The sequence below is a fragment of the Orycteropus afer genome, unplaced genomic scaffold (genome assembly GCF_000298275.1).
Source record: "Orycteropus afer afer isolate SDZICR_OR568_19922 unplaced genomic scaffold, OryAfe1.0 scaffold00433, whole genome shotgun sequence".
NCBI lineage: Eukaryota > Metazoa > Chordata > Mammalia > Tubulidentata > Orycteropodidae > Orycteropus > Orycteropus afer.
Window position 1 is genome coordinate 240,081 of NW_006922020.1, and position 27,777 is coordinate 267,857.

The 27,777-nt window shown below is 52.4% G+C and overlaps 1 protein-coding gene across 1 annotated transcript in view; it reads left to right on the top strand.

Annotated features, from left to right (window-relative positions):
• The window catches only part of COL16A1 (collagen type XVI alpha 1 chain), a 52,387-nt gene extending 24,876 nt beyond the window's left edge, over positions 1–27,511 (top strand). Inside the window, exons 42-70 of the mRNA XM_007954124.1 lie at positions 2,365–2,418; positions 2,644–2,676; positions 4,891–5,007; positions 5,099–5,140; positions 5,224–5,310; positions 6,124–6,168; positions 7,009–7,053; positions 8,733–8,786; positions 9,291–9,344; positions 9,924–9,977; positions 11,550–11,594; positions 11,699–11,752; positions 12,089–12,124; positions 12,647–12,709; positions 15,132–15,203; positions 15,410–15,463; positions 16,124–16,168; positions 16,385–16,429; positions 16,713–16,766; positions 17,060–17,113; positions 20,994–21,044; positions 21,399–21,488; positions 23,029–23,064; positions 23,891–23,935; positions 24,872–25,060; positions 25,371–25,437; positions 26,194–26,370; positions 26,543–26,620; positions 27,309–27,511. Coding sequence (XP_007952315.1) covers positions 2,365–2,418; positions 2,644–2,676; positions 4,891–5,007; positions 5,099–5,140; positions 5,224–5,310; positions 6,124–6,168; positions 7,009–7,053; positions 8,733–8,786; positions 9,291–9,344; positions 9,924–9,977; positions 11,550–11,594; positions 11,699–11,752; positions 12,089–12,124; positions 12,647–12,709; positions 15,132–15,203; positions 15,410–15,463; positions 16,124–16,168; positions 16,385–16,429; positions 16,713–16,766; positions 17,060–17,113; positions 20,994–21,044; positions 21,399–21,488; positions 23,029–23,064; positions 23,891–23,935; positions 24,872–25,060; positions 25,371–25,437; positions 26,194–26,370; positions 26,543–26,620; positions 27,309–27,511 — 2,043 coding nt within the window. The remainder of the gene's footprint in view (positions 1–2,364; positions 2,419–2,643; positions 2,677–4,890; positions 5,008–5,098; positions 5,141–5,223; positions 5,311–6,123; positions 6,169–7,008; positions 7,054–8,732; positions 8,787–9,290; positions 9,345–9,923; positions 9,978–11,549; positions 11,595–11,698; positions 11,753–12,088; positions 12,125–12,646; positions 12,710–15,131; positions 15,204–15,409; positions 15,464–16,123; positions 16,169–16,384; positions 16,430–16,712; positions 16,767–17,059; positions 17,114–20,993; positions 21,045–21,398; positions 21,489–23,028; positions 23,065–23,890; positions 23,936–24,871; positions 25,061–25,370; positions 25,438–26,193; positions 26,371–26,542; positions 26,621–27,308) is intronic.
• The last annotated feature ends 266 nt before the right edge of the window (positions 27,512–27,777 follow it).

Below are 27,777 nucleotides of genomic sequence, written 5' to 3' on the forward strand. Positions count from 1 at the left end.
CGTCGCCCACCCCAGGCAGACCGTGCCCTGCCTCCTTGGGCTGAGTTCTGCTCTGGTGAGTTAGCATTGCTGATGGAAATCTCTCTGTCCATTGGGAGCCCTGAGCTGGCCCCATGGGCCACCCACACCTTTACTGAGTATCCCTCAGCACTGCAGAAAACAGGAATCTGTCCGAAGGAGGCTTGCAGTTTGCTTGGGGAAATGGGAGGCAGCATGAGAGTCGTTTCAAAGTGACCCATTAACAAGCTGAAGCTGATGTAGTGTGAATCCTGCCAAGACATGCTGGGGGAATGAGGCAGAAAGGAGTGACTGTCACGTCTGTCCAGGCACCAGAGTCCTGGTCTGGTGCCAGTGCCTGAGGCCAAGTCGAGGCTGCCACAACCTGAGCACCTGCTCTGTGCCAGGCGGGGTGCAGGGCCTTATCACATGGGCCCCCTCCTGTAGTCCTTTCAAAGAAAGTAGGGCCAAGCACCCACTCTCTCAGCAGCGGAAACAGGCTCAGAGCTATGTGCTACTTATTTGCCAAGGTCACATAGTTGCAACACTCTGTCATCTCGTTTAATCCTAACCCATTTCACAGATGCGAAAACTGAGGCACAGAGGTTAAGAAACTTGCCTGAGGCTATATAGCTCTGTAAGCAGTTGAGTTTAGGTTTAAATTCAGGGGATTTGACTCTGGTCCCTACACTCATTTCTTCTATAGCCCAATGGGCGGGGCTGTTAATTCTGGAAGGGCAGGAAAGAAAAACAAAGTATAAGGCTTAAACTAACACAGGGGCAGTGGAGAGTGACTGAGTGGGGCCTGAATAATAAGGTTAGTGATTCTAACCCACCTAGGGGCACCCTGAAAGAAAAGGCTTGGCCATCTACTTTGGTTAGGATTACAGCCAAAAGCACCCTATGGAGCAGTTCTAGTCTGTTACGCATGGGGTCACCATGAGTTAGAAGCAACTCGACAGCAACTAAGACTACTACAGTAATAATGAATACTTTCAAAGTGCTTTCCCCATGGTAGGGACGTTATGTTCTAACAATATTACGCGTATTAACTCATTCAGGACGTAGAATGTGCAGTGCTGGGTGATGGCCTGCAGGGGGCGCGGGAAGGTGGCAGGGTGGGTGGCTGACTCCAGGGCTGACTCAGTCCTGGGAGCCCCTGGCCTGAAATCGGGAGGGCTGCTAGTGGTGGTGGGGTGATGGGTTCTGTTACTGGGAGCCGGGACTTGAAGAGAGGCCAGATCTCTGAGTGAGCCAAGGAAATCCTGCGCAGGCAGAGCAGGGTGGTGATGGTGGGGGGGGAGCAGCAGCAGAGCGTTCAGTCGAGGCGTGTTTAATGTGCTCCTCCTCCATGTCGGGCACCAGGGATTTAAAACCTAAAATGCTCCCTGCCTTCATGGAGTATTTAATATGCAAATGCCATTGTGAACCTCTGAGGGAAAGAGAGAGTCTGCATGGCAAACATTTAAAGGGAGCATCCTGGATGTCAGGCTCTGTATTAAGTTCTTTATGGCTATTATCTCCTTTAAGCCAAGTGATAAACATCCCCTGTTTTGCAGATCAGGAAATAGAGGTACAGAATTTTTTTTCAATAACTGGCTGTTATGCCACCATCATCAAATTACTATTGAGTCCATTCTAACTCATGCAGACCCCACTGTGTGTCAGAGTAGAACTATGCCCCATAGGGTTTTCAATGGCCATGACCTTTTGGAAATAGAATGCCAGGGCTTTCTTCTGAGGCCCCTCTGGGTGGACAGTAGCTGAGTGTGTTAACCATTTGCATCATCCAGGGACTGCAAACATTACACATAACGTAAGGTTTTGCCCTCTTGCTGTGTGCACGAGTATTCTGAGAGTGAGGCTGAAATAGTGGTTAAGAGAGGGGTTGGAAGCCACCGGTCCTCACTCTGAATCTCAGCTCTGTGCTTTGCTCTTCCTGACCGTTGGCAAGTTAACTTACCCTCTCTGACTTCTTTTTTTCCATTTTAAGATGGAGATAACATCTAGCTCACCAAGATAACAATGACGATTAAATGAGAAAATGTAGGAAAAGTGCTTTGCACATGAAGAAACAATACTTACTATTTGGAAAGCCTGCAGCCCAATTTCTGACCTTCCCCTGACTTCTGGGGGGAAACTCCCTGTTGGACTGGTTTTGGGGGACACCCCCTTGGGCCTGCTTGGCTTGCCCTTCAAAGGATCTGGAAACTTTCAGTCTCAGATCAGATGTCAGTCTTGTGCCCAGCAGGGCTCTCAGCTCTGCAGGCTTGATAAGGAGAGACAGCAGGGATGATGAGAAAGATGCAGGGTAACCAGTGGGCTAGAGAGTGGAGTCCACTCACTCATGTCTCTCCTTGGCTGCAGGGAGTACCTGGAAACAATGGTTTACCAGGACAGCCTGGGCTGACTGCAGAACTGGTAGGTACAGGCTGGACCTCTCCATCCATTCCCCTCCTTGCTCTTCCCAGGGCTGTGCTTGCCTTGAAGCTCCTTTAGCTACAGTGGGGGGCCCCTCATCTCTCTGTCCCCTGAGGCTTAGAGAAGCCAGGATGGCAGGACGCTTTCCCAGGTTCTCCCTGATCCCATAGGTCTCTCTTCTCCCCTCCATGCAACTACCTGAGCTCAGGTGTCTGTCTCTTTCAGGGATCCTTGCCAATTGAACAGCAACTCCTTAAGGTAAGAGGGTAAGAGAGAAAAGAGCAGGAACTGGGAGGGGGGTGTCTCCTAAGAGGATTTTCATAGTGAGTGCTCAGCTGTGTGGCACCTACAGAAAGAGCTCACAAGCCTCTACCTAAGAGGGCCTAGCTCGGAGCCTGCTGGCCCATAACAGACCCTCATTCAATCTCTGCTGAATGAGCATCTGAACAGTTGTGCAAAGGTACCCACGTGCTGGGTGCTGTCAGCAAATCCAACCCTGCAAATGGTCCATGGCAGCTGGGTGTGAGGCTCATACCACTGTGGTCAGGCCGGGCAAGGTTCAACAGCTTCCAAAACAGAGGGGAGAGGATGGCTGTGCGGATATATGGTGGTGGGGCAGTGGGGGGTGTAAGAAGGTTATGTTCTATGATGAGTCTGGGCAGGGGCCTGGAAGAAGGCTTCAGCCCATCTCTGGTCAGTCCAGAAAGAATCTGGGGAGAGGTGGGGTTGGAGAAACAAGTTTAGTGGTGTGAAAAAGCAGACTTGGGACCTGGTGGGAGAGCCGGCCTGTGGCAGAGTGTACAGACAGCATCAGGACCAGATGAGAGGTCTGTGGCCTGGTCTGGCCTTCAAGCTGTGCAGGGATTTCCCCAGGGACCCTCCCTGACCAAGGGCCACACAGTCCTTCCTCACTGGTTCACCTCTAGAGATGAAAGCACAGTAAACTCTCAGGCTGCCCTCAGATACTCTCGTGTCCCTGGATTCTTCTCTCCTGCAGCTCAGCATCCTTGGAGTCCCCCCATGTCTTAGTTCCCAGAGCCCCTCTGTCCTGGCCACCCTCTCCTGGCACTGGCCAGTCAGTGCTGTGGACATCTACTAGTCCAGTGGGTCCTGGTAAGGGAGATGATGGGGACTACCTGCCCTGCCCCTGCTCTGGACAGCAGATGTTTCCAGAAGCAGCCTGAGTTGGATTAACCTCCTGGCAGTGTTACATGATGGGTCACAGCAGGTTGTGGCAACAAAACCCCAGCTCTTCTCCCCTAGGCTCTGCCAAACCTGGGCTCTCCCAAGCCTTGCCCCTGGTCAGGTGGTCATTTGACTGCAGATGCAAAATTGACATTTCTCCTTGTAGTACTTCATCTTTTGGCTTCTAACTCATGTGCTTAGCAGAGGGTCCCAAACAGGAAGTGAGTGAGGTCTGGAAAGGGGGTCAGATGCCACCCAAGAGGGGGCTGACCAGGCTCCAGCCAGCACATACATTCATATCCACAGACCAGAAAGAGCCTGGGTTTGTGGAGAGACTGTGGGCCTTGGCCTTACACAGACCAAGGTCCAATCTAGGCTTCCACTTAGCCTAGACAAGTCACATGACCTCTTTAATGTTGTCTGTCTCATCTTCAGAATGTTCATAGGATTGCCTGCTTCACTGAGTTGTCAGGATTGAATGTGATAATGAACCAGGGCCTATTCAATGCCTGGCGCATGGGTTATGAGTAAATGACAGTCATTATCATTGGACTTTGCAGTGAACAGTGAAGGTTAGAGCTGTGGTTCCTGCCTTGGGTCCATAGACACCCTGCCAGTCCATGGATAGACTCCAGGCATCTTGAGTTCTCTGAAATTGTAGGCCAGTGTTTACTAGTTGGTTTTATTTTTTCAGGAAGAGAACCCATAGTTTCCATCAAAGTCTGAGGGGTCTGTGACCCAAAGAAGGTTAAAACCCCAGGAAGAAAAATCTTGGCCCAGCTGACCAAGGAGGCTGTGAACAGTTGGGTCTGCCCTGGGGAATGGAGGGCAGGCCCCGTGCCAGGGAGCATCTATAAAGTGCTTGGCTCCTCCTGCAGCAGTTTCCTTTGTCCCTTGGGCAGAGAAGCTCACATTAGAGCCAGCCTTCCCAGTTCAACTTCTCATTGCTTGTCCTCACAGTGGGTGCAGGTTGCAGGAACAGCCGGGGCAGATGGTGCCTCTACAGGCCCCTCTGCCTCCTCCCACCGCCTGTCTGGGAAAGTGGCTTTGGCTTGGCCCTACCCAAGCTTCTTCTTGGAGGGAACTCAAAGCCAGTTGTTGGGACTGAGTCCCCTGAGGATGGAGCTAAGCTATCCAGGGAAGGGGCTGGGGATGGAGAGAGTATGTGTGTAGGGGTGCTGCCGGGCAAGGTGCTCCTTGCTCTAGGGTCTTGAGTAGGGTCCCCCATCCCACCCACCTTACCCTTCTCTGACCCACGCCTCATGGTCTTCTCCTTTCTCTTGTCAGAGCATCTGCGGGGACTGTGCCCAGGGGCAGACGGCCCACCCAGTGTCCATCCTGGAGAAAGGGGAGAAGGGAGACCAGGGTATCCCTGGCGTGCCAGGCCTCGACAGCTGTGCCAGGGTAGGGGGTTGGGTGGGGCAGGCAGCCTTGTTGCAAGGTGAGTTCCCTGGCTGCCCTCCCCTGACAGGGCACCTCTCACTGACCTCCACAGTGCTTCATCGAGAGAGAGCGCCCACGAGCTGAGGAGGCCCGGGTGAGTGGGCCCCTCGCCCCATCTTTGCCCCTGGGGTACAGGGCTCTGACTGTACCATCTCACCCTCTCCATCCCCACTCTAGGGGGACAACATCGAGGGAGACCCAGACTGTGTTGGGAGCCCTGGCCTGCCTGGTCCTCCGGGTCTGCCAGGCCAGAGAGGAGAAGAGGTGAGACCCTCTCCAAAAAGGGCCCTGAGGGGGCTGGTGCCTCTGCTTGCACAGCCCTTAGTTACCTGAGAGCCATTTAGTTCCTGCCAGAACTCCTCTCTGCCCTTCCGGTGGCTCCCCCTTGGTCTTGGAAATGCTATACTGGCCACCAAGGCCTTACATGACTCGGGCCCCTTCTGACCTTCACAACTCTGACCTTGTCTGCTGCCCTGGCCTCCTCACTGTTCTTGGACACACAAGATACACTCCTTCCCCACAGCCCAGCTGCTTCCTCTGCCTGGGACACTCTTCTTCATGGCTCTATTCCTTCTTTCTTCAGCTCTTTGCTCAGATGTTACCTTCTTAGTCAGGCCTTCCCTGACCATCCTATTTAAAACTGGACCCCCCACAATGACCTCAGACCTCCCAGTCCCCCTTCCTTGAATCACACTCATCATCATCTGACATGCTGTGTACTGACTTCATTCTCGGAATATTCTACATTTGTCTACGGAGCACCAACTGTGTGCCAGCCATGCCCTGTTTGTTACTGTCTCCTTCTCCCTCTAGAATGTAAGCTCTATGAGCCAGGGGTTCTTATCTATTTCGATTATGGCTGTGTCCTCAGCACCTGGGCCAGTGCCTGGTACATAAAAGCTGCTCAATAAGTGTTTGTGAATGAATGAATGGGATGAAAGGCCATTTTAACACCATGGTCCTGCTTTGATAGCAGTCATCTATTGATTCTGGCTATGGGGAGCAGGGAGGAAGGACCACTGAGGTTCCTATGGGACCTGAACTGTTTCATCCCATTTCCCTTGGCTTCCTTTGCAGGGTCCGCCTGGCATGAGGGGCTCCCCAGGTCCTCCAGGCCCTATTGTAAGTATCAGTGGTTCCCTGGCCTACTTGTGAAGTTCTCAAAGGGATCATAAAACCCAGACCATTCTCCTGGCTTGTCTTCAGGAACCTGGGAAGGGCACAAGGAGGGAACTTCCTCCCTCTCACCGTGGAATCCCCTGCAACTGGCCTGCTCTGAGAGGTCCTCAGAGGCAGATCCTTACTTCTCCACTGCCCCACAACCCTGCTGTGTTTTGTACAGTGGGCCCAGGCTACCCTGGACAGAAAGGCCTAGGCGTCTGGCTCATGCTCTCAGCAGTCAGGGAGGCTTGCAGCCTGGCCAGATCTCTTCATGCCCCCATGATATGAAGAGAGCTGAGATGGACCTGCCCTCCATTGCTCTAGGAAAGGTCTACAAAGACCAGACCAGGAGCATCAGACCAGGGGCACCTACCCTGGAGTGCTCTGAGTTGTTGGTACAGTAGGAAAACGGACATGACTAGGAAAAGCTGGAAGACAAAATATCTTCTTTGTAGAAAAATGGCTGGTGGGGGCCGTCTGAGAGCCATTTTTATGGCGGTGAGGTGACAGGCATGATGGGCAAGGCAGAAAGAAATGGACTTCTACTCAGGCGAGGCTGTTCCGCTAGCCTGGGGAAGAACTGTCTGACTCTAAGCATGTTTCCCATCTCTGTTGACCCTCAAGCTGTTCTTCCTGGAGCCAAGGGCCAGAGCAGAGGTCTTCTGGGCCAAGCTGCCAGCGAGTCTCTTTTTTCAGCTGTGTTGAAAATATTCCCACGACCTCCTCTCCCCATCACTCCCAGCTCCAGACTGCCCAGGTTACTGTACTTGTGAGACATGACCTGCCTGTTTCTCCCACCAGGGCCCCCCAGGTTTTCCTGGTGCCGTTGGCTCCCCCGGATTGCCTGTAAGAATCTAGCACTGCTCGACTTCCCCTTCCCTGCTGGCCAGGTCTCTGTGGCTTTTGCGTGTTTCCCTTCCTCTTGTGCCCTCGCCTCACTCCTCCCTTCTCCATGTGCTTCATTGTCCCCCTTCAGGCACGGTGGCTAACGACACAGGTTCCCTGAGGTCTCAGCAGCTTGGACGTTCTCTCAGTCTCTGCCTTCTTTCCGTTTCCTCCTCTCTCTCTTCTCTGCCTTTCTTCCTCTCATCTTCTCTCTCTTACCCCCTTCCGTTTGCCTTTTCTCTCCTCGATCCACAATCCCACATCATTCTCCCTAAATCTTCCTGAGCTGCTTTAACTTCTTATTTTAAGCTGGTGCCTCTCGGGGCCCCTTTGTTCCTTCCCTTCTCACTTTTGCCTCTTGCTTCTCCCACCTTCGGTGTTGACTGAAGATTTACTGAAAGTAGTTCTTGGGGCCCTGCCAGGCACCTGGCCCAGAGCCCAGCAGAGATGCCAAAGCTTTAGGGCTTCACATTGCAGGCTGGCACAGGTTCGGTGCCCTGCTGCTTGGCAGGGCTGGCCGAGGCACCCCAGGCAGCCATGCCCGCACCTTTCCCATCATCCTAGAGGAAACTCTCAGCTCCTTCCTCTTCCTTGGCTCTGGTCCCAGTCTGCTTCAAAGCTGGGGACGTGATAGCAGCCAGTGGGTTTCTGGGTGTTGTGGGGCCCTGCCCCTCTGTGCCCGGCGTCTTGGCCTAGTCCCTCTGCCAGGTGTCGTTACTTGCTCTGCCTTCGTCATGGTCACAGGTGTGTTTAAATCATCCCGTCCTCAGTGTTGCTCCCTCCTGGGTCATGGAAACTAACCTCCTGTTTGTCAGGTTGCGTGTTCGGGGCCTGGCTCCTCTCCTCCCAGGCCTGGTGATGGAGGCGCAGGGAGCGGGGCCCCTCCTCGTCGCAGCTCCATCTGTCCCCATGCCCTCGTCTCTGGCAGGACCTTGTCTGTTTCTGCTTGCTTGGGTGAAGGGGCCATCTGTCCGTCCAGCCATCTGTGTTGTGTTGTGGAAAAGTGTGGGCGCCGTCTCCAGAGGGCATGGGGAGAAGGGCAGACGTGGTGCTCTCAATGGCGTGGTGAACTGATGAGTCCAGGGTGAGGTGTGAGGGTGGTGGCCCTGGTGCTGATGGAAACTGAGATCCCCTCCACCGTGCAAAGTGACAGAGAGCCCTCCCTTGTTTCTCCCTTCATCCCTAAAAGAAAGTGCGTTTTGGTTTTGGGGTGGCTTGGACTGGTAAGTGTTGGGCATCCGGCGATACGTTTTGGTGGGGAGCATCACTCTGAGGGCACCTGTCCTGACACTTGCCCCTCAGGGGGAGCACATAGCTGTCAACCTCTTAAAGGTGCTCCTCAGACAGTTACCATTGTAGGGCCTGCCACTGACCGTCACCTGCCTGAGAGGTACCTTCTGAGAATCACCCACCTGGGGGGCATATACTGTGCTCCTGAGAGGCATTCATATGTGGGACTTACAGTTCTGACAGTCACCTTTCTGGGGCACCGTCCCCCCCATAGTCACCTTGCTGGGGACACTATGAGCCACCAGCAACTGCCACTTTTTCCTAGAATGGGAACAGCAGGGCAGGGGGAAGGAGTCAGAGGCTGGGTGGGGCTGCCTTCCTTGCAGTTTCTCATGATTTTTCTCCCCAAGGGTCTTCAAGGAGAGCGAGGCCTCAGGGGCCTGACAGGAGACAAGGGGGAACCGGTAAGAAGAGGCCTGTGGGAATAGAGATAGAAAAGCCTGGGGGAGACAGGCGTTGGGCTGTGAGGGTGGCCACTGAGTGGCAGATGGGAGGGTCTCTGCCCCCAGCCATGATTCTCTCAGGATAAAGGAGGCTGATATCCATGTGTGCCCAGTTCCTTGTTACCTGTTCTCCACCAGCATACCTGGGGCTTTCCTCCTGCTTCTCCCTGCAGTGAGCACTCGTCCCTCCCAGCCCCTCCTATCTGGTCCTCATCATCCTGTGCCCTGGCCTTCTCCTCTATTCAGCTCCCAGTGCCAGGCCTGCTGGTAGTGGTCACGGCTGAGGAACTTTGGGCTTGGGGAAATGGACCAGCATGGTGGCTGTACTGGGTTGGGTGGCTACCTGTTGGGTAGCAGCTTTTGGCATTTGATATTCTGGCTGTGGTATCCTTTTGCCCAGGGATATGGGAACAGACCTGTGTTTCTTGGCGGAGTGTGGTCCATTATGTCTGTTTTTCTTTGCAGGGTCCTCCGGGGCAGCCTGGTTACCCAGGTGCCATGGGCCCCCCAGGACTACCTGTGAGTAAGAGGATCCTGGCCCTGGGGGTATCAGAGCCTTGGGGTGGTGGTTGGGATAGGACCAGGCTTGGGCATCCATCAGCAGGCACCCTCCAAAACCACCTCCCTCCTTCCCAAGCATTTCTGCCCATAACGTGGCCACCTATCCTGCAGGCATGTGGGCCCCCTTGGTAGCATGGCCTGGCCCCACTGCTCTACTTTGGGAGGCCCATTCCAGCAACTGCACACATTGAGAGCCAGACTCTCATAGTGCCCTGAGATGCCCAGACATAGTGAGAACCAAAATCAGCTTCCTCAAGAGGGTTGGGAGAGTTGGGGAGACAGAGCAGAGGCACTAGACCCATGCAGGGCCCCACTGGGGATGTTGTCCTCACTGTCCACTAAGGCCACGATGGCAGCAGGGGGGACCACAGTGGCATGCTCAGAGGAGCCTGCTTGTTCCTCCCCAGTCTCTTCCTCCATGCTGTCTGCCTCTAAGTGCCGATCTGGGTGCCAGCTGCAGTCTCCACCCCTCATATTAGTGCCATGAATGGCAGGCCACAGGGCTAATTCTGCTTTCTCTCTCTGCTTGTTTGTCAGGGCATCAAGGGGGAGCGTGGCTATGTGGGGCCTGCGGGAGAGAAGGGAGAATCGGTGAGTCTCGGCTCAGCATGGGGGTGGCAGGAAGGGCTTCAAAGGGAGCTGTTCTCTGCCCTGTTGCCTCCGCCACTGCAGACTAGAGATTTTCCTGGCAGCCTGTGAAGGAGAAGACCATGACCCCAGCTTCTCCTGCCGCCTGAGCTGCCCCAGCTGCGTCTTAAGCAGTCAGCACAGGCTGGTTACTGCGCAGGCAGAAGCTGTGAGGAGACTCCCAGCAGGATTCATGGAGACAGGCTGGCCAGGGCTGCCAAGGGGAAGGGGGGCCAGGAGTCAGCTGGCAAGAACCTCCTCATCTCCTGCAAAGACTAGCTGGTGGGCAGGCTGGCAAGAACCAGGGCCAGATTCTTGACTGGGCTCCACCACGGCCTCCACCCCTGGGCAGGTCACTTTATTGGTGGTGCGCTCCAGGCCCCATGCTGAGCATGGCAGCTGGTGGTGGTATCTGATGAGGACACCAAGGCTTATTATGAAGTGATGTGATTCGTGTAGGGCCCTGCAGCTACTTAGTAATGGAGCCTGGACCTGAACTCAAGTCTGTCTGGTGAGAAATTTGGGTTTGTCTGAGGTAACACATCTTAGCTCTGGGATCAGCCAGATTGAGATCAGTCTCACCTTTCAGTGAGGGGGCCGTGGCACTCAGCAAACCCTGCCAGGTATTCATTCAATAACAAATATTTCTCGTGGACCTGCTGGGGGCCAGGCTCTGTTCTGGAGACACTGTGGTGAACAACACAGGCAAGCCCCTACCCTCAAGGAGCTCACATTCGGGGGGCGGGGGGGGGGGGAGCAGGTGGCAGATGGATAAATGGGGACACGTGAATTATGAGAGTGAAGTCCAGGGAAGGAAATAGAGTGGGTAAGGGACTGAGGCCATGGGCGGGGTGCTACTTAGATGGAGGGTCAGGGCCTCTCTGAGGAGATAGCATGTGAGCTGAGACCTGAATAGAGGTAGGGAGGGAGCCCCGTGGTTGTGTGTCCTGGGGAATCACAGTGGGAGAGACCATGGGTGGGAGCAATGCAGGGCCAGCCCAAGCCATCTGTTGATTTGGCAGGGTGTCAAGAGACCCAGGAAGGTGGGGGATCAGAGGACACTCTAGGTAGAGAGGACAGTGTGTGCAGAGGCTCTGAGGTGTGGATGCGTAGAGCAAGTTCAGGTTGAACAGTGCAGGCTGAACAGAGATCAAGGCAGAAGATAAGAAAGGGAGAGGGCCAGGAAATAGGAAAGGGTGGTTGGCGTCAGATGACAGAACCCAGCACTGGTGGAGAGTGTGCCCCTCATTCATTAGCAGAGGGAGCTCTAGAAGTTTTTGAGGAAAGCAGTGATAGAATCAGCTGTGCTGGGGAGGAGAAAATGGCCACTGTTTTCTAGCTAGATCAGAGTGAGCTAGGTGTGGTGGGACCCCTGAGGAAATTCGCTTAGTAGTTCAGGCAAGAGAGAGGAGGACTACATAGACCAGGGTCCTGCTGGTTTAGATAGGCCTCCATCACATCCCCTACTCTGTGTGCCCACCTCATGTCCCATTCTCTCTAGCCAGAGTGACTGATTCTGCTCCTGTGTGTCTGCAGGGGCCTCCAGGATCTGAAGGCGTCCCAGGTCCTCCAGGCCCAGCGGTGAGTGAGGGAGGGGGATGTGGACATGTGGACTTCTGGTCCTGCTCCAGGGTCTGAGAGAAGGAAGATTGGGTTCTAGCTGTGTTGTTCTCTGTGAGTGACAGGGTCCCCGAGGAGAGCGAGGACCCCAAGGCAACTCAGGAGAGAAGGGCGACCAGGTGAGTGGGTGACTGGGACTGGCTGCCTGTCCTGACCATGGTGGATGACTGGGGAGAGGAAAAGAAGGGACTGGGTCCTCCAGCCTGGTGGCACCCTCAGGTGTGGGGGGTGACCAGCCCCAGCATCTTCATCCCCACCCATCCTGGAGTTGTAACCTTCTAATGCATGCACAGAATCTCACCATTGGCCATCTTGGGCAGAGGGGAGGGCTGGGTTCCCTCTGTGCCCAGGCCCTGGGGACTTGGGGTTGCCTCACCCTATTGCTCTTTCCACTTGGGCAGCCAGGCAGGAGACAGGGGGTGGCACAGCAAACTGTCCCTTGTTTCTTCCCATAGGGGTTTCAAGGCCAACCAGGCTTTCCAGGCCCGCCGGTGAGTGGACACAAAGCCAGCTCTGTCTGATGTGGTCCTGTCTGGGAGGGGCAGGCCCGACCAGGCCAGGCTGGGTGATGATGAGCCTGGGAAGGGGAGGGAAGAAACGGAGGACAGCCTGGGTGGCCAGGCCTGATTCCAGAAGCTGGGACCTAGAGAGCAGGGCCTCCTGGGTGGGCTCCAGCCCAGCTAGCCAGGGAGCCAGACCCAGTGCTCCTTGATGGTGTTTCTAGGAAGTCCAAAATGGACTGCATTAGCAACAGTGTAATACAAACAGAAGTCCCTGGTTAACCACTCCACTACAAGCTGAAAGTTTGGGGGTTCTGACCTACCCAGAGGCACCTCAGAAGTCAGACCTGGTGATCAGCTTCCAAAGGTCACAGCATTGAAAACATGATGGGGCAGTTATACTCTTCACAACATGGGGTCACCGTGAGTTGGAATCGACTCTACGGCAACTAAAAGCAACACAAACAAGAGGAAGCCCTATTTTCATTCCTACCTGCTCCTTTATTGATATAGGGTCCCCCTGGATTCCCAGGCAAAGCTGGACCACCAGGGCCACCTGGCCCCCAAGCAGAGAAGGTGAGTAGGTCCCCAAGTTGGCCAAAGTGCAGTGATCTGAGCCCTGAAGTCCTGCCCTACCCTTAGCCTCAGCCTTTAGGGGAATTCAAAGACTGACTCTGGGGGAAAGAGACCTTCAGTATAGGTCCAGGGACTACAGGGCAGCAACGGGGGCTGTGCAGACCAGTGGGCTCCTAGGGATGGGAGCTGGGCCCAGGATACCTGCTGGCCTCTATCCAACTGAGAACCTGGGAGGGGATAAAGCAGGGAGGATGGGTGGGGAGGAGGCAGAGGGGTGTAGGGAGAGGTGGACAACGAGAATGCAATACGGAGTCCAGGCCACCCTCACCTCCTCAAGGGGGAGGGCAAGGTGTTGAGGGAAGCCCATGGAAATTGGGAGCCCCCGACACCCCACAGCAAGAAGAGCTCTGGGTATTTGCCTCTTGAGTCTAACAACAGTGGAAGAAGCCAGGCTAGAAGGGGAACGGCCTCTCATGTGGCCATGCTTAGGTTTCTCCAAGGGCCCAGAGAGGGCAGGGAGTGGCCTGTGACCTGGTGACAAGAGTGGGAAGGAGTAGCAGTCTGAGGATCCATATACTGGCTTAAGGCACTTTGGAGACGGAGCTCAGTCTTGGTTTGAATCTAACATCCCTGTCTTAGCTCAGCCTCTGGGCTTCCCAGATGTGATGGGTGGAGACGGGTAAGAGGCCCCCCAAGATTGACTTCTGACCATAGCCCAGAGGAAGGGGCAGGATGCCTGTGGCTTTGTGTAGAGCCTCTTTCCTCTAAAATACACACAGCACAGTGCTTCAGGGTTGAAAGGGACTAGGAAGAAGGGCCGCCTTGGTCCAACTACTCATTGTACAGATGAGAAAACTGAGGACCAGAGAGGCCACGGGCAGCCAAGGGGTGGGTGCACATTGAGTTAGCGGCAGGGCTGAGACGTCTCTCCCAGTCCAGGAGAGCCCCAGGGACCCTCACTTCCTCCCCAAAGCCAAAAGCCTGTCAGCTAGAGGGCAGTGGTGGATGTCAGCTCCTTCCCTTCTCTATGGGGACCTGGTTGGCAGCCCTTGTTAGAGTCCTCTGGGTCACAGAGAGTCAGCTGGCTCAGTGCCTCATGGCAGCCTACTCTCCTTAGGCTGGTCATTGTGGAGAATCCCAAACATCTGGCCAGGGGTTCCCAGCCCCAGCTCTGTTGGAAGCTGACGTTTCTTGGGGCTGTGCTGACCCCTCCCGGTGACTGGTAGCATTGCAATGCCCCGCCCCCACCCACCCAACCCCAAGTTCTTTTTCCCCTTTGCTGGGTCTCTCCTCTCCTGTTCAGTTTAACCACTCCCATGGCCAGTGCCCCAGGGAAGCCACTCTCTCCCCACTGGGGGACTGCAGAAGCCCTCCCCACTGGCCTGCTTGCCTCCCCTTCCTCTAGTGAACATTCTAATTCACATGTCTCATCACTCCCCTGCTTTGAACCTTCAGTGGCTCCCTAGTGCCTATAGCAGTGACTTTCAAACTTTATTTTGTAGTCCTGAGCCCTAACTTCACACAAAAGCTTAAGTGAAGATTCAATCTAAAAACAGATACAAGTTGAGCTACTCTGGCAAAGGCCAGGGCCAGGGTCCTGGAGTCCTAGCTTCTGGTCCCTTGCTTTGTATCCTCAGAGCTCAAGGCTCCTTCGGGGACTCCCAGGGCTCTGAGAAGTACAGTTTGAAGACTACTGGTCCGCTTAGTAAAGTTTAGCACAGCCTGTAGAGCCCTTCCCAATCAGACTCCAACTTCCCTGGGCTCCTCTTCCACCCTTACCCTCTCACATAGGCTGCCCCAAGGCCCCTGGCTAGCCCGGGCATGTTACCCCATCCAAACCTTTATCCTTTGTGCTTCCCCCTGGCATTCCTTTTTCTCCTTCTTTACCTGCCTGAATCCAAGACATCCTTCACAGTCTAGAAGCTGGTGACACTCCCTAACCTGGTCCCTTCTTCACATAGACTATGTTACGTTGCCCTTGATTGTGGTGGGCCTGGGATGCTCACTGGACTGCGGACTCCTGGAGAACAGCGCCCTGCCTCCTTTATTCCTCTTGGAGACATCAGAGGCGACATAGTGCTCAGCATGTTGCTAGGCCCAGTGTGAATTGAGTGTGTGACTTCAGTTCACACGTTATTGACCACTCTGAGCCAGTACCTGGCCAGCCCTGAAGAAGATGCAGGACTGTATAGGCTCTGTCCTTTCCCCACAGAGCAGCCAGGAAGGGGGATCCTTTGTAGATGAAGATAGATCTTTGGGAAGGTGTGTGTAATCTACTTAGTTAGGTTAGGATAGAACTGAGTTAGAAACCAGCTATTCTGACTTCCAGTAGTCACCAGACCTCCTCCCTCTGGCCCAGAGCCTAGTTCCCAGGAGAGGCAAGGCCCTGATGGCTATATTGGGGCGGGGGGCTGCTTTTCAGGGCAGTGAAGGGATTCGAGGCCCATCAGGACTGCCTGGTTCCCCTGGGCCACCAGGACCTCCTGGGATTCAGGTGAGTGTGGGCCCTGTTAGCCTGGCAGGCATGTGGTGTGAGTATGTGTATACGTGTGTGTGTGCGCATGTACATGTGTGTGTGCTTATGTGCGTATTTGGTAAGGGTAGGAGTCGGGTGAGGGGTGGAAAGAGTTGAGGGGCTGGGTCAGCCCTCTCACTTCCTAGGTCTCTAGCACCTGCAGAAATTCTTTTTCCTGTTCCCAGGGCCCTGCTGGTTTGGACGGTCTGGATGGAAAGGACGGCAAGCCTGGCTTGAGGGTAAGATGGTAGCTGGGGAAGGCAGACACCCCCTTCCTACTTCCTTCTCCAGGTGCCAAAGGCAAAGGAACCCTGATAAAGGGAACTCAAGAGCGCCTCCCCCTTTGCCAGTGGGTGCCCACACCTTCCCTCTCTCTGCTTCCCACCACACTCTACCTCTGATGGTACCAGAGCCCTTCGGTTTCTCGGTTCTCCTGGTAGTCTTAACCTAGTTGGACATGCTGAGCTTCAACAAAGGCAGAATCACAAAGGGAATAAATTTCTATCCAGAAATGTACCCAGCCAAGGAAACTAGGCTGGGTGTCAGAAAGAATCAGGCTGCAGATGTGGAAGGACTTGAGCAAGCCCTGGCTCGTGGAGTCTGGTTTTGTTGGAGAATCTGAAAGGCATGGGGCCATGGCAAAGGGCAGAACATCAAGTTCAACCCCTTCTGTACCCAAAAGAAGAAAACATAAGGCCCAGCACGGGGCCAGGATTCACCCAGCATCCACAGCCAGAGACTGAGCCAGTCTTGGAGTCTTCCCCTTGCCCCATGTGACGTTCCCTCCATCCTTGAGTAGCTGGAGGAGGAGGGCTGGAGAAAGAGGAAGACAGTAGTGAATGAGTTGGATACAAGTTGGGCAAGACCCCTGCCTCAATGCCCCTGGTCTCTTTCCCTAGGGGGACCCTGGTCCTGCTGGCCCCCCTGGACTCATGGGACCTCCGGTAAGTTGAATTGCAGGAAGAAACTGGGACTTGGTGGTCCCAAAGGCTGAGAAGTTGCAGAATTTGCCTGAGCGAGTGGGCAGCTCTAATCGAGATCCTCCTGCATATTGTGCTGTGGCTTTGGGGTGGTTTAACCTGAGGAAGGAGGAGTGGGGTGAGGCTGCTGGTTGAGATGAGAGACAGACAAGCATGACAGTTCCTTGCTTTTTCTACCAGGGCTTCAAAGGGAAAACAGGACATCCTGGCCTCCCAGGACCTAAGGTAAGAGCCTGGTGACTTCCACCAGGCAGGTTTTCCTCTGCTTTCCATGAGGCCTGACTCCAGAGTTGGCAGCCTAGCCTGGGTGGAGGTGCCACCTGACCCCTGACTGAGATGTCAACCCAGCATCCATGCCTCTTGAAGCTACTGGTGCCTAACATTGGGTCAAGGCTTCTCTATCAACTAACCTCTGGCTGGTGTCAGATCCCTCCAATGCAGGGTCACCTTGGGGTGGGAGGTGCTGAGTGGAGGTCTGATGAACTCTAGCTGCCTTTCTGTCTTCTAGGGTGACTGTGGCAAACCAGGTCCTCCTGGCAGCAGTGGCCGGCCTGGTGCCGAGGTAAGAACCCTCTCTCCTCGGCCTTCTGGGGACGTTTCACCCAACACTGCACTTCTTGAACCTTCTCCCTCTTCTTAATGGTGACTTTTCCTAGAGGCTGTTGGGTCCCAGTACTCATGGGACAGGGTCAGCCCCTCAGACTCTGGGAGGCTGGGGTCTGAAGCCAGGGCCTGGCCTGGGTCTCTGGCCATTAGAGTTCCTGCTGCTCTGCTCAGCCCTTTCCTGCCTCATGGTCACATATGCATGAATAAGTCTGTTTCCGTGTCATTTCTTTCTCTGTCTGGTTCTTGCAGGGTGAGCCTGGTGCCATGGGACCCCAGGGAAGACCTGGCCCCCCAGGCCATCTTGTGAGTTAAAATGTTTTTAAATTATTTTGGTCTCTTAAGATGGGATGGAATGGGATGATGATGGGCAAGCTGGTGGTAACCTGAAAGAACCCATCCCAGGAGAGATGCTGGACTTGGAAGCTCTGTAAGGGGCTCTGGGCTCACCCAGTCTGATGGCTTTCCCCAAAGTTCTTATTTTGTGCCTATTAGAGTTTACTTATCCAGCAAAGGGCATTCAATTACTCAAAAAGTATTTCTCGAGTACCTGTTCTATACCAAAAAAACAAAACAAAAAACCCACTGCCATCAAGTTGATTCTGACTGATGGCGACCCTCATCAGGTTTCCAAGGCTATAAATCTTTACAGAAGTAGATTGTCTCATCTTCCTCCCAAGGAGCAATTAGGGGTTCAAACCACTTACCTTTTGGTTAGCAGCCCAATGCCTTAACCATAGCATCACCAGTGCTCCATACCTGCTCCATACCCCAATACAAAGCATTGGGGCCATAGCATGAAAAAAAGGAGACAAGGCCCCTTGACCTCATAGAACTTTTGTGTGGGCACCGTAAACAAATAAATCAATGCAAAAAGCATCAGGCAGTGATGTGACACTACCTCAAAGGCAAGAATGTGGACCATGGTGGGGGTGGCATTTCAGACACAGCCCCAGCCCCAGGCAGGGTGGGAATAGTCCTAGGTATTTTTGATAAATTATGAGGTGTGTCGTTGCTCTCAAGTGTAACGGGAGCAGTAGGAAACCAGCCAAGAGAGCCTGGTGCCAGGGTACAGCACTGATCTGTGGGGACACTGGAGTCAGTGCCCTTTACTCCATTGCTACTCAACCCAGATCCTGGTTGTTATTCCTCTCACGGAGCAGAAAGGAAGTGGGATCCTTTGGGAAGCAAGAGTCCCCAGAAGGAGACTCCCAGAAGGAGTCAACTTTAGAGAAACTCTTACTGGAGAAGAGACATTTGATTTGAGGCAAGATGAGAAGAAGCCAGCTATTGAGCAGCTTGGAGGGAGAATGTTCCCTGTATCAGCAGCTGATATAGAGAGGCTATAGCAGGGAGGAGCTAGGGGTACTTGGGCATCCCAGAAGCCCAGTGTGGCTGGAGTGCAGTGTGAGAGGGCGAGAGTGGGAAGGAGCAAGGTGAGCTTAGAGAGAAAGGCATGATGGGGATTGTGGGAGGCCTTTGGGTTGTGCTCAGGAGTTTGGGAGGTCACACACCTGGAATCAGGGATATGAATTAGGAGGCTTTTGCCTCAGTGGATGGTTGGTTGTAGTGGAGTGGGGAGCAGTGGTTAGGTTCAGGATATATTTAGAGGCAGAGGACTTGCTAATTACCTAGATAGGGGGTGGTGGTGGTTAGAGAGAACTCAAGGATGACTCCTACATTTGGCTTTCGCAACTGGGTGAGTGGGTGGTGTCATTTAGTGGGATAAGGCGACTTGGAGGACATTTGTCAAGCAATAATGAATCTCCTGTCTACTTTACTCATTAGTAACAGATGACTGCCAGTCACCGCCTTTGATCAGTATACCCGCACCCAGCTGAATAATACCTTGGCATCTTACTGCAGCCCCATGTGGCTAGCTGTACCATTTCCAGGAGGCTTTTTTTTTTTTTTTTAATTGTGATTTGGGTGAACATTTATAGAGCAAATTCATTTTCCATACAATAGTTCATACACAATCTGTTTCATGACATTGACTGCAATCCCCATCAAGTAACAGCTCTCTTCTCACTTGCTACCTTTCCCCTGCGTCCTTCCTATGCATTCCTGTCCTCTTAGCTGTCTTCCTGTGCAAATACTGTCCTTCTGATCTCCCTTGGTTGATTGTTCTAAGGAGTGTACCTACCTGGTGTAAATGTTCACCATTTATGCCCGTCTGTTGTTTGGCTGGAAGCCATGAGAATGAGTTCAATTCCAGGCCCGAAGGGTGACTAGAGTTTTGTTCCACGCTTTTCTCCCACTCTATCCAGGATGTCCTATTATATCCTTTTCTAAGTGGTTGATAGTGGTAGCTGGGCACCTTCTAGTTCTTCTGGTCTCAAGGTCATGTATGTTGAGGTTTAGGTGGTCCACTAGTCCCCTTGAGCTAATTGTTCCCATGTGTTTTTGGTTTTCTTCACTTTTCTTTGCTCCTGACTAGAAGAGACCAATTGTTGCATCTTAGATGGCCACTTGTAAGCTTTTAAGACCCCCATTGCTACCCACCAAAGTAGGATATAGAACAATATTTTTGTGTAGTAAATTATGCCAATTGAGCTTGATGTCCCTCACGACCATAATCCTGAGGCCACAGGTCCAACATCTTGTTCTCTCAAGGTGTTTGGCTCTGGGTAAGAAGTTATCATAACTTTGCTCCTTGTTAGCTGTATTATATATATATATATATATATATATATATATGGACATTCTTATAGCATATACAAATATGTAGGTAGAAATATCATCTGCCAAACTTACTTATATATGATCCTGGGTATATTTCCTTTTGCCTAGACATACCTGATCATTCAGCCTGTCTACCTGTGTATCCAACCACAGATTAATGTTTTTTAGGACTGATAATGCAGTATTGTGTGTGTAAAAGGGTTTATTTTTGTTGTCTATACCTCTTGTACACCTCTCTGTTTCTTCCTTTTCCTTAGTGTTATTGTGTTGGTCACTCACTTTTGGTATATTGCCTTTCTTTTCAGGAGGCTTTTTGAAATATTAAAAGTAGTTTGCAACTAAAAAAAGTTACTCTCAGATCCCTATCACTATGTCTGTGGATTTCAAAGGGCAGAGGCCCTGAATTGGTAACCTCAGATGTAGCCTAGTCCCTTCAGGTTATAGATGATAAGGGGGAATGTTCCAGAGTCACATACTCTGAATTGTGTCATCATTGGAGGCTCATGAGGGGCTAGGATGAGGGGGCACAGGGCTCCTCCTCACCCTACTGGCTGCCCCATTTCTGAAACTTTCCACCCAGAAGACTCAAGAGGAGTAGAACCAAGTCTGTGGCCTCAGGAATTTTCATTCTAGGAGTATGGAGAAAAGTGTTCTGAGAGAGAACTGAATGCCCTGGGGTTCAGAGGTGTCAGCTCTGACCAGGGAGGGGTCAAGTTGAGCTGTATGTCAAAGGCAACAATGTGGACCATGGTGGGGTGGCATTTCAGACACAGCCCCAGCCCCAGGCAGGGTGGGAATAGTCCTAGGTATTTTTGATAAATTATGAGGCGTGTCATTGCTCTCAAGTGTAAGGGGAACAGTAGGAGACCAGCCAAGAAAGCCTGGTGCCAGGCTACAGCATTGATCTGCGGGGACATTGGGGTCAGTGCCCTTTACTCCACTGCTACTCAACCCAGCTCCTGGCTGTTATTCCTCTCACAAAGCTTTAGGAAGCAGGAGTCCCCAGAAGACACCAAGCCCACCTAGTTAACTCCCTCTGGCCTTTGCTGTGCTTGGCCTCTGCCTGTGCCCACCCTCTGATATTCATCAGTCTACGTGATTCATATCAGAATATCAGAGGGTGAGAGCTGGAGGATGGTGGGTCCTTGTGGGGCAGGGGACTGGGCATGCCCAGTGGGCAAGGTGAGGCACATGAGCCCAAGGTGGGCTGGAGTTCATCACATCTCCCATTCTCTCCACTCCCCAGGTCATCCCTTCAGCAGGTCCCTGAAGGCAGGATGAGTGAGGGTCCTGTGTGCTCAGGGCCTTACAGCCCTGTGCTCTGGGTACAAATCTTCTTCTGTCAACAGTCAAGTGCAAGACCAGAAGGGAAGGAAGGGTTCAGGGAAAAGAATGGAGCTGCTGAAGTTTAGGGCTTATTTCTTCTGACAGCCCCTCTCTGCCTTCCTGGGTCCCTTATTCCTGGAACCTCTTTTCATCCTATTGACTCATCTTTCTTTAGGGGCCACCAGGTCCTCCGGGCCAGCCAGGGCCAGCTGGGATCTCGGCAATGGTGAGTGACATGCTCCTCTTGTCCCCCTGTCCCAGCTGTTTTGTCTTCATCTTCTATGGGCTCCTTTCCCGTGAGGTTAGGAGTAAGAACATTCTCCCCTCCTCTTCCTCCTGCTCCCTTGGCTTCAGCCTCTGCTGCCTCCAAAGATCTCCCCAACCAAGATGTGGTGAAGGCCTTCAGAGAGGACTGGAGGCCACCCCAGGGCCCTGGCACTAGTTCAGAGAGTACCACCTCCCCATATGGGGCCTGGGAGTGTGTGGGTGGGAACACAGTCCCAGGCACATGATGGGGTACCTCCCTGGGGATATCTGGGGGTCTACCCTTCCCCTTCACTATCCCCTTTCTGCTCTCTAGGGCCTGAAAGGGGAGAGAGGAGCCACTGGAGAAAGAGGACTTGCAGGCATTCCGGGTCAGCCCGGCCCACCTGGACACCCTGGTCCCCCGGTAAGGCCCCACAGCCTCATGGGGAAAGAGTCAGTTGGCTTTGCCAGTTGAGTTTAGTGCTGCAGATCTGGGGTCTCCGGGGAAGGAGAGGTAGTCAGCGGCCAACAGCATGGCAAGAGCGTAGGATGGAGATTGTGGCTGAGGGCCACATCCTATTGGGAAGAAAAGACAAGCCTTGTGCCTACTGCACAGATCACTGCCTCTGTGATGGACCAGCCTCAGCCTTATGCCAATCCCTCATTGGATAGAGGAAGCTTGGGCCTTGTTCTGCCCCTGTCCCTTCCTGAGGGAAGCTCATTGGTAATCACAGATAACCTTTGTAAATGTCAGGAACCAGGAACCTGTTGCTGTAGCTATCTAAGCTTCCCAGAAACCACTCTTCAGTCACAGCTAATGTTTAATACTAAGAGCTATGATATATTGGTCACTGACCTTGTGCTGTACCTAAGTGAGCTAAATGCTCGGCATGCATTTTATCATTTAATCTGTACTCACAGACTATTTAGTGGGTCTCAGTGTCCCTGTTTTGCAGATGAGGAAATTGAGGCTCTGCCAGGTTACGTGGCTTGCTCAGAGTCACACAGCTAGTGAGCAGAAGAGCTCTGACTGGACCCCCAGTCTATGTGATTCCAGAACTTGTGTCCCTAGCCACTCTGCACTACTACCTTTTTCCAAAGTTCCCAACAGGTGAACCACATCAGGTGGAACTAACTGATAGCCAGTTTCAGGGCTGGAAGTATCTGGGAGAGCTGAGGCAGAATCTCGTCTCCTAGCCCCTAGGGCAGGGTGCTTTCACCCAAGTAGACTGTCTTCTGGGAGAAGTAACAATGACTAAGGCCCCTGCCTGACACTAGGGTGGTGGCCTGAATGGGGTGGATGGCTCCAGCTGGTGTGGGGGTGGTCAGCCAGCCCATCTACCAGGAGTCCCAGTCTCATCACTCCTACTCAGTCTGATTCCTGCTAAGGGCCCTGGTCAGGTCCTCTAGTCTCCCTCTTTCCATGCCAGTAGGCTCAGGAGCCTCCAGTGCCCAGAATGACTTCACCATGCCACGCAGTCACAGAATCCTCTCTCCCAGCACCCCACTAAAAGTGGCAGCCTCTCCTATCCTGGGGAAGGAGCAGGTTCAGAGTCACTCTGGCCGATCTCTGAGACCTCACAGGAAGACAGAGACATCCTGTTCACAGTTCATGTGTTCACTCAGCAAACACAACATATATGCAGAGAAGGAAGTGTGTGAAGTTTCAAGGTCTCAAGCAAAGAGCCAGGCAGTCACAGCCTGCTCTTCTCTCATAGAGCTCACAGTTGGGGGCAGCTAGGAGCCATCTGTTAGGGCTCTGGCATCAGGCTGGGGTGTGAGGTGGGGCTAGAGCTGGGGAGCTAAGTTTCCACAGTCTGTGCCCAGAATATCAAAGGGTGAGAGCTGGAGGATGGTGGGTCCTTGTGGGGCAGGGGACTGGGCATGCCCAGTGGGCAAGGTGAGGCACGTGAGCCCAAGGCGAGCTGGAGTTCATCGCATCTCCCATTCTCTCCACTCCCTAGGGTGAGCCTGGCACAGATGGTGCACCTGGCAAAGAGGTACTGTTGTGCTCTATTTCCCTTGGGGGCACTGCTTCTTGCTTCTCTCCTTTCCCTGACCACTCTTCATGCATTTAGTATACACAGATATCATTCATTCAGCATGCACAGACTATCTCTGGACAGATATACAGCCAACCAAGAGCCCTTGTTGCCCTGGGGAGAGGAATTAGAGATTAAGGGGCAAGGATGGGAATAAGACTTATTTTTCAGTTTCTCTCTCTCTATTTACCGTGTACCTGATCAAGAGAGACTATAATAATGATACCAAACTAAAAGCCAAACTCACTGCTATCAAGTCAGTTCTGACTCATAGCAACTCCCATTGGGTTTCCAAGGCTATAAATCTGTACAGAAGCAAACTCCTTCATCTTTCTTCTATAGATCAGCTTGTAGGTTCGAACCACCCACCTTTTGGTTAGCAGCTAAATATCTTAACCACCATACCACCAGGGCTCCTTTTATAATAATAAGGCCCAAACAAATATTCCCTGGACACCAGCTCTTACAAGGCCCCCTATTGACCTGATATACCAGCCCTCTCTTTCTGACTTCTTCTCACTTCCCTTTGTCTGTGAGAAGAGACCCAACCAACATGACTGAATAAGGCCATGCCCCAGGGGACATCATTTTCCTTTGCAGGCTTTCAACCTGTCTGTTGGAGGAAGGCTGCTGTCCTTTCTCACAGTCCCATCCCAGCTAGACACAGCTTGGGGCTATGAAGGTGGTCCTTGTGCTGCACCTTCCTCCCCAGGATGGCTCAGGGATGCTGTCTGTACTTGACCCTTGAATTTTGCCTTGATCCCTGACTTCTGCTTTCCTTTAGGGCTCCCCTGGAAAACAAGGACTCTATGGACCTCCAGGTCCAAAGGTGAGTGGACATTGCCTGGGTTTGAGGGAAGCTCATGAATTAAGTCTAGCTCCAAGCTATGACTTTAGACCTGGAGCAGTGGGCAGGACTTGGAGCAACCTTGTGTCTGAAAACTTCTCACATGAGGCTCTTCGAGGGTTTTTAGCTGTCGTTGGAAGAATGAAAATCTCTAGTTCATTTATTCATTAATTAATGGATTGATTATTAATTTATTAATTCTATGAGCACCCACCTGATCTAGCTTACATTGCAGGCCCTCTGTCCTGGCTTTGGGTAAACAGAAGCCCCTGACCAATCGGCGCTCCCTACTGTCCAGTCTCAGTTATACTAGAGTCTGTCAAGTTTGACAGAAGATGACTAGACAGCAGTGTGGGATCAGAGGGGAGAAGTACTCAACTCAGCTTGGGGAGGCAAGAGAGGCTGCATAAGAATAGACCATTGCAGCTGAGTAGGAGGCATGATCTGGTAGAGATGTGGGGGAGGACATTCCAGGCAAGGGAACTGCTTATACAAAGGCAGTGAGGACAAAGATATCATGGCAGAGTTAGAGAATTATAACCAGTGAGGTATGGCTAGAGGTGCAAGGACAGGGAGATGAGGCTGGAGAAGGTATGATCAAGGCCACATCAGGATTGGTTCTGAATGTCTGACCAAGGAGTTAGGCTTTTATCCTGAGGCAGTTGGGAACCGTCAGACTTTCTAAGCAGCAGTAACACCATGAGAACTGTCTTCTAGAAGGACTGCCCTAGGGGTGGTCTGGAGGGTGAATAGTAGGAAGGAAGTGAGGCAGGACGGCCCATCAGGATGCTGTGGTCGTCAGAGGGAGATGCTGTGGGCCCTGTGGGGGGATGGAGAGGAAGGACAGATTGCTGAGACATCATGAGGTAGACTTGATAGTACTTGGCAATGCTAGACTGTGACTTCTTATCATTGTAGGGTGATCCAGGGCCTTCAGGACAGAAGGGCCAAGCAGGAGAGAAGGGGAGAGCTGGAATGCCTGGGGGACCTGGCAAGAGTGGCTCCATGGGGCCTATTGGGCCACCAGGCCCTGTTGGAGAGAGAGGCCACCCTGGATCTCCAGGGCCTGTGGGGAGCCCTGGCTTGCCCGGTACACCTGGCTCCATGGTAAGGGGAAAGGCTGGAAGCCATGGGACTATGAGGACAGGCCTGTGGGGTGGAGCATGGGTCCAGCTCCTGCTGACATTCTGCAGGGAGGAGCATGATCCCGATAACAGTGATTCTCAACTGTGTGTGAGCATGTGGGTGGTCGTGGGACCCACTCCCCAGAAAGATGCATTTCATGGGGCTAGAATGTTGGATTAAGAATTCCTGGGAAGTCCCCTCCCCATCCTTTATTTCCACGGAAGTCTGTTCCCAGGTGGCAGGCACCAAGCTTGGAAGTCTGATTGAGATAGGTTTTGTTCTCTTTCCTCAGGGAGACATGGTGAATTACGATGAAATCAAGAGGTTCATCAGACAAGAGATCATTAAAATGTTTGATGGTAATTGGCAGCTGGCTGGGTAGCAGTGGGTGCCACTTGCCCTTCCTAGCTGCTTCTCCACCCGCCCTGACCTCCTTTTCCTTAAAGCTCAATGCCCACCCCTAACAACACTTAGAGGCCTGGGATTACAGGTATACATACAATTATACTTCAGACCTTCTTTATCACCTGCTCTGTTCAGAGATAAAATGATTCCCTCCTGCCCTCTCCCAAGTACCCACTCAAGCAGAGGAGACAGGCAGGTAAATTACTATCACATGAGGCAGCATGAAGTAAGCCCTGAAAGAGGAACAGTGACTGTAGGATGGTTGGTGGCTTTTTAAAGCCTTTTTCCTGTGTTCTCCTTGTAAGACCATTCTGTGCATTTGTTGAGTCTACCTTGATGTTCTGGGGATTAGAGACCATACTGGGATAACATGGGCCCTGTCCTGAAGGGGCTCACCATCGAGCTTGGGAATCACCTGATGCCAGGCAAGGATTCTGGACTATCCTGAAGTCAGTGGTGAACTAATGAAGGGTATTCAAGAAAAGAGATCAAAGTGCCTTAATCAGATTGGTGCTCCAGAGATCACCATTGGAAACAGTGCGGAGGCAAGGACATGGGAGACCACTGAGGAGATCGACTCTCATACTCGTTGCCCTGGCATCCCTCTGAATAAAGACAGCTTTGGGCTCCATGCTGGTGGCCAATCTGTAGCATCTTCAGTCATTCTGGATCCTTGGGATCCTGTGACCTGTCATTGTCTTTTCTTACAGAGAGGATGGCTTACTACACCTCCAGGATGCAGTTCCCTGTGGAGATGGCAGCAGCTCCCGGACGACCAGGGCCCCCAGGGAAGGACGGTGCCCCAGGCCGGCCTGGTGCTCCAGGATCACCTGGGCTCCCTGGTCAGATTGGAAGAGAAGGACGGCAAGGCTTGCCAGGAATGAGAGGTATCTCTGCCCCCTGGTCCCCTGAGGGGCACACGTAGCTCTTTGGGACAGTCATGAGTATTACCCAAGGTCTGTTGTGAATATGGTATTTGTGTGTGTGTTCCAAATAATCCAGATGGATGTGTCATTTTCCTGCCTAGGAATAAAACTTATTTTATTTCCCTTGTCCTAGGATTGCCCGGTACCAAAGGTGAAAAGGGAGACGTTGGTGTTGGTATCGCAGGAGAGAGTGGTCTTCCTGGCCCCCCAGGTAAGAAAAGCTGGCATTTTTCTTTATGTTCTATTTACAGTTGTGTAGAACCCCAAATCACTACAGGCCAATCAACAACATTAGTAATAATAATTAGTAAGAGTAATACTGCTGTGTGCAAAACACTGTGGGGTAAAGAAGAGAGTGGAGGGCCCATTCCTTGCCCTCAAGTCCTAAGTTGTGCTAGCATGACACAGTGGAAGAGAGTTGGGCAGGATATGGGCCAGGGAATGCAAGTTCAAGTCCTGCTCAGCATCCTCCTGGATATGTAACCTTGAGGAGGTCATGAAGCCCTTCAGAGTGGCTCTCTAAGATGCATACTTGGTTGTGTAGCCTAAAACCTGAACACTTGGCTCTGAGACCCAGCTTCCCCACTTACCAGATGTGTGACCTCTCTGAGCCTGTGTCCTCATCTACAGAATGAGATGATAATTCCTTTCTTGGAGAACTGTTGTGAATGATGCATAAAAAGTACTTATCCCAGTGCCTGGCATATGGATACTCTGGATAATACTAGCTGGTAGTACTGTTGCTATTGTTGAGTTAATGTTAGGCTCAGATCAGGTTTTCCTGAAAACACATTGTAACCTGAGAGATAGTCATCAGTTATAAGGCATTACGTACTATGATGATTATTTCTTCTGATTTGTGTCTCCTGTTTTTCCTTCTCTGACTCTTCCCTCTCTAGGTCCCCAAGGTCCTCCAGGATATGGCAAGATAGGTCCAACTGGACCAATGGGCCAGCAAGGCATCCCAGGTATCCCTGGGCCCCCAGGCCCCATGGGCCAGCCAGGCAAGACTGGTCACTGTAACCCCTCTGACTGCTTTGGAGCCATGCCAATGGAGCAGCAGTACCCGCCCATGAAAAACATGAAGGGGCCTTTTGGCTGAAATCACCACTCACTGTTAGATGAAGGACTCCATTGAAAACAAATGGCCAAAGCTCCCAGGACTCTGTGATGGGTTGTGAATGTTTTTATTTTTTAATTGCTGTTAATATTTTTTTTAACAATAAATAAACAAAAAACTATCTTCAGTCCCACTTCCAGTGGGGTTCTCAGGTGCTGTGGCTGCATTTCCCTACTTTCTTTCTTCTTTTGTCCTTTGGTCCCAGGGTCAACAAAGGCATTTCCCTCATTTTCTGTGGTCAACCAGTC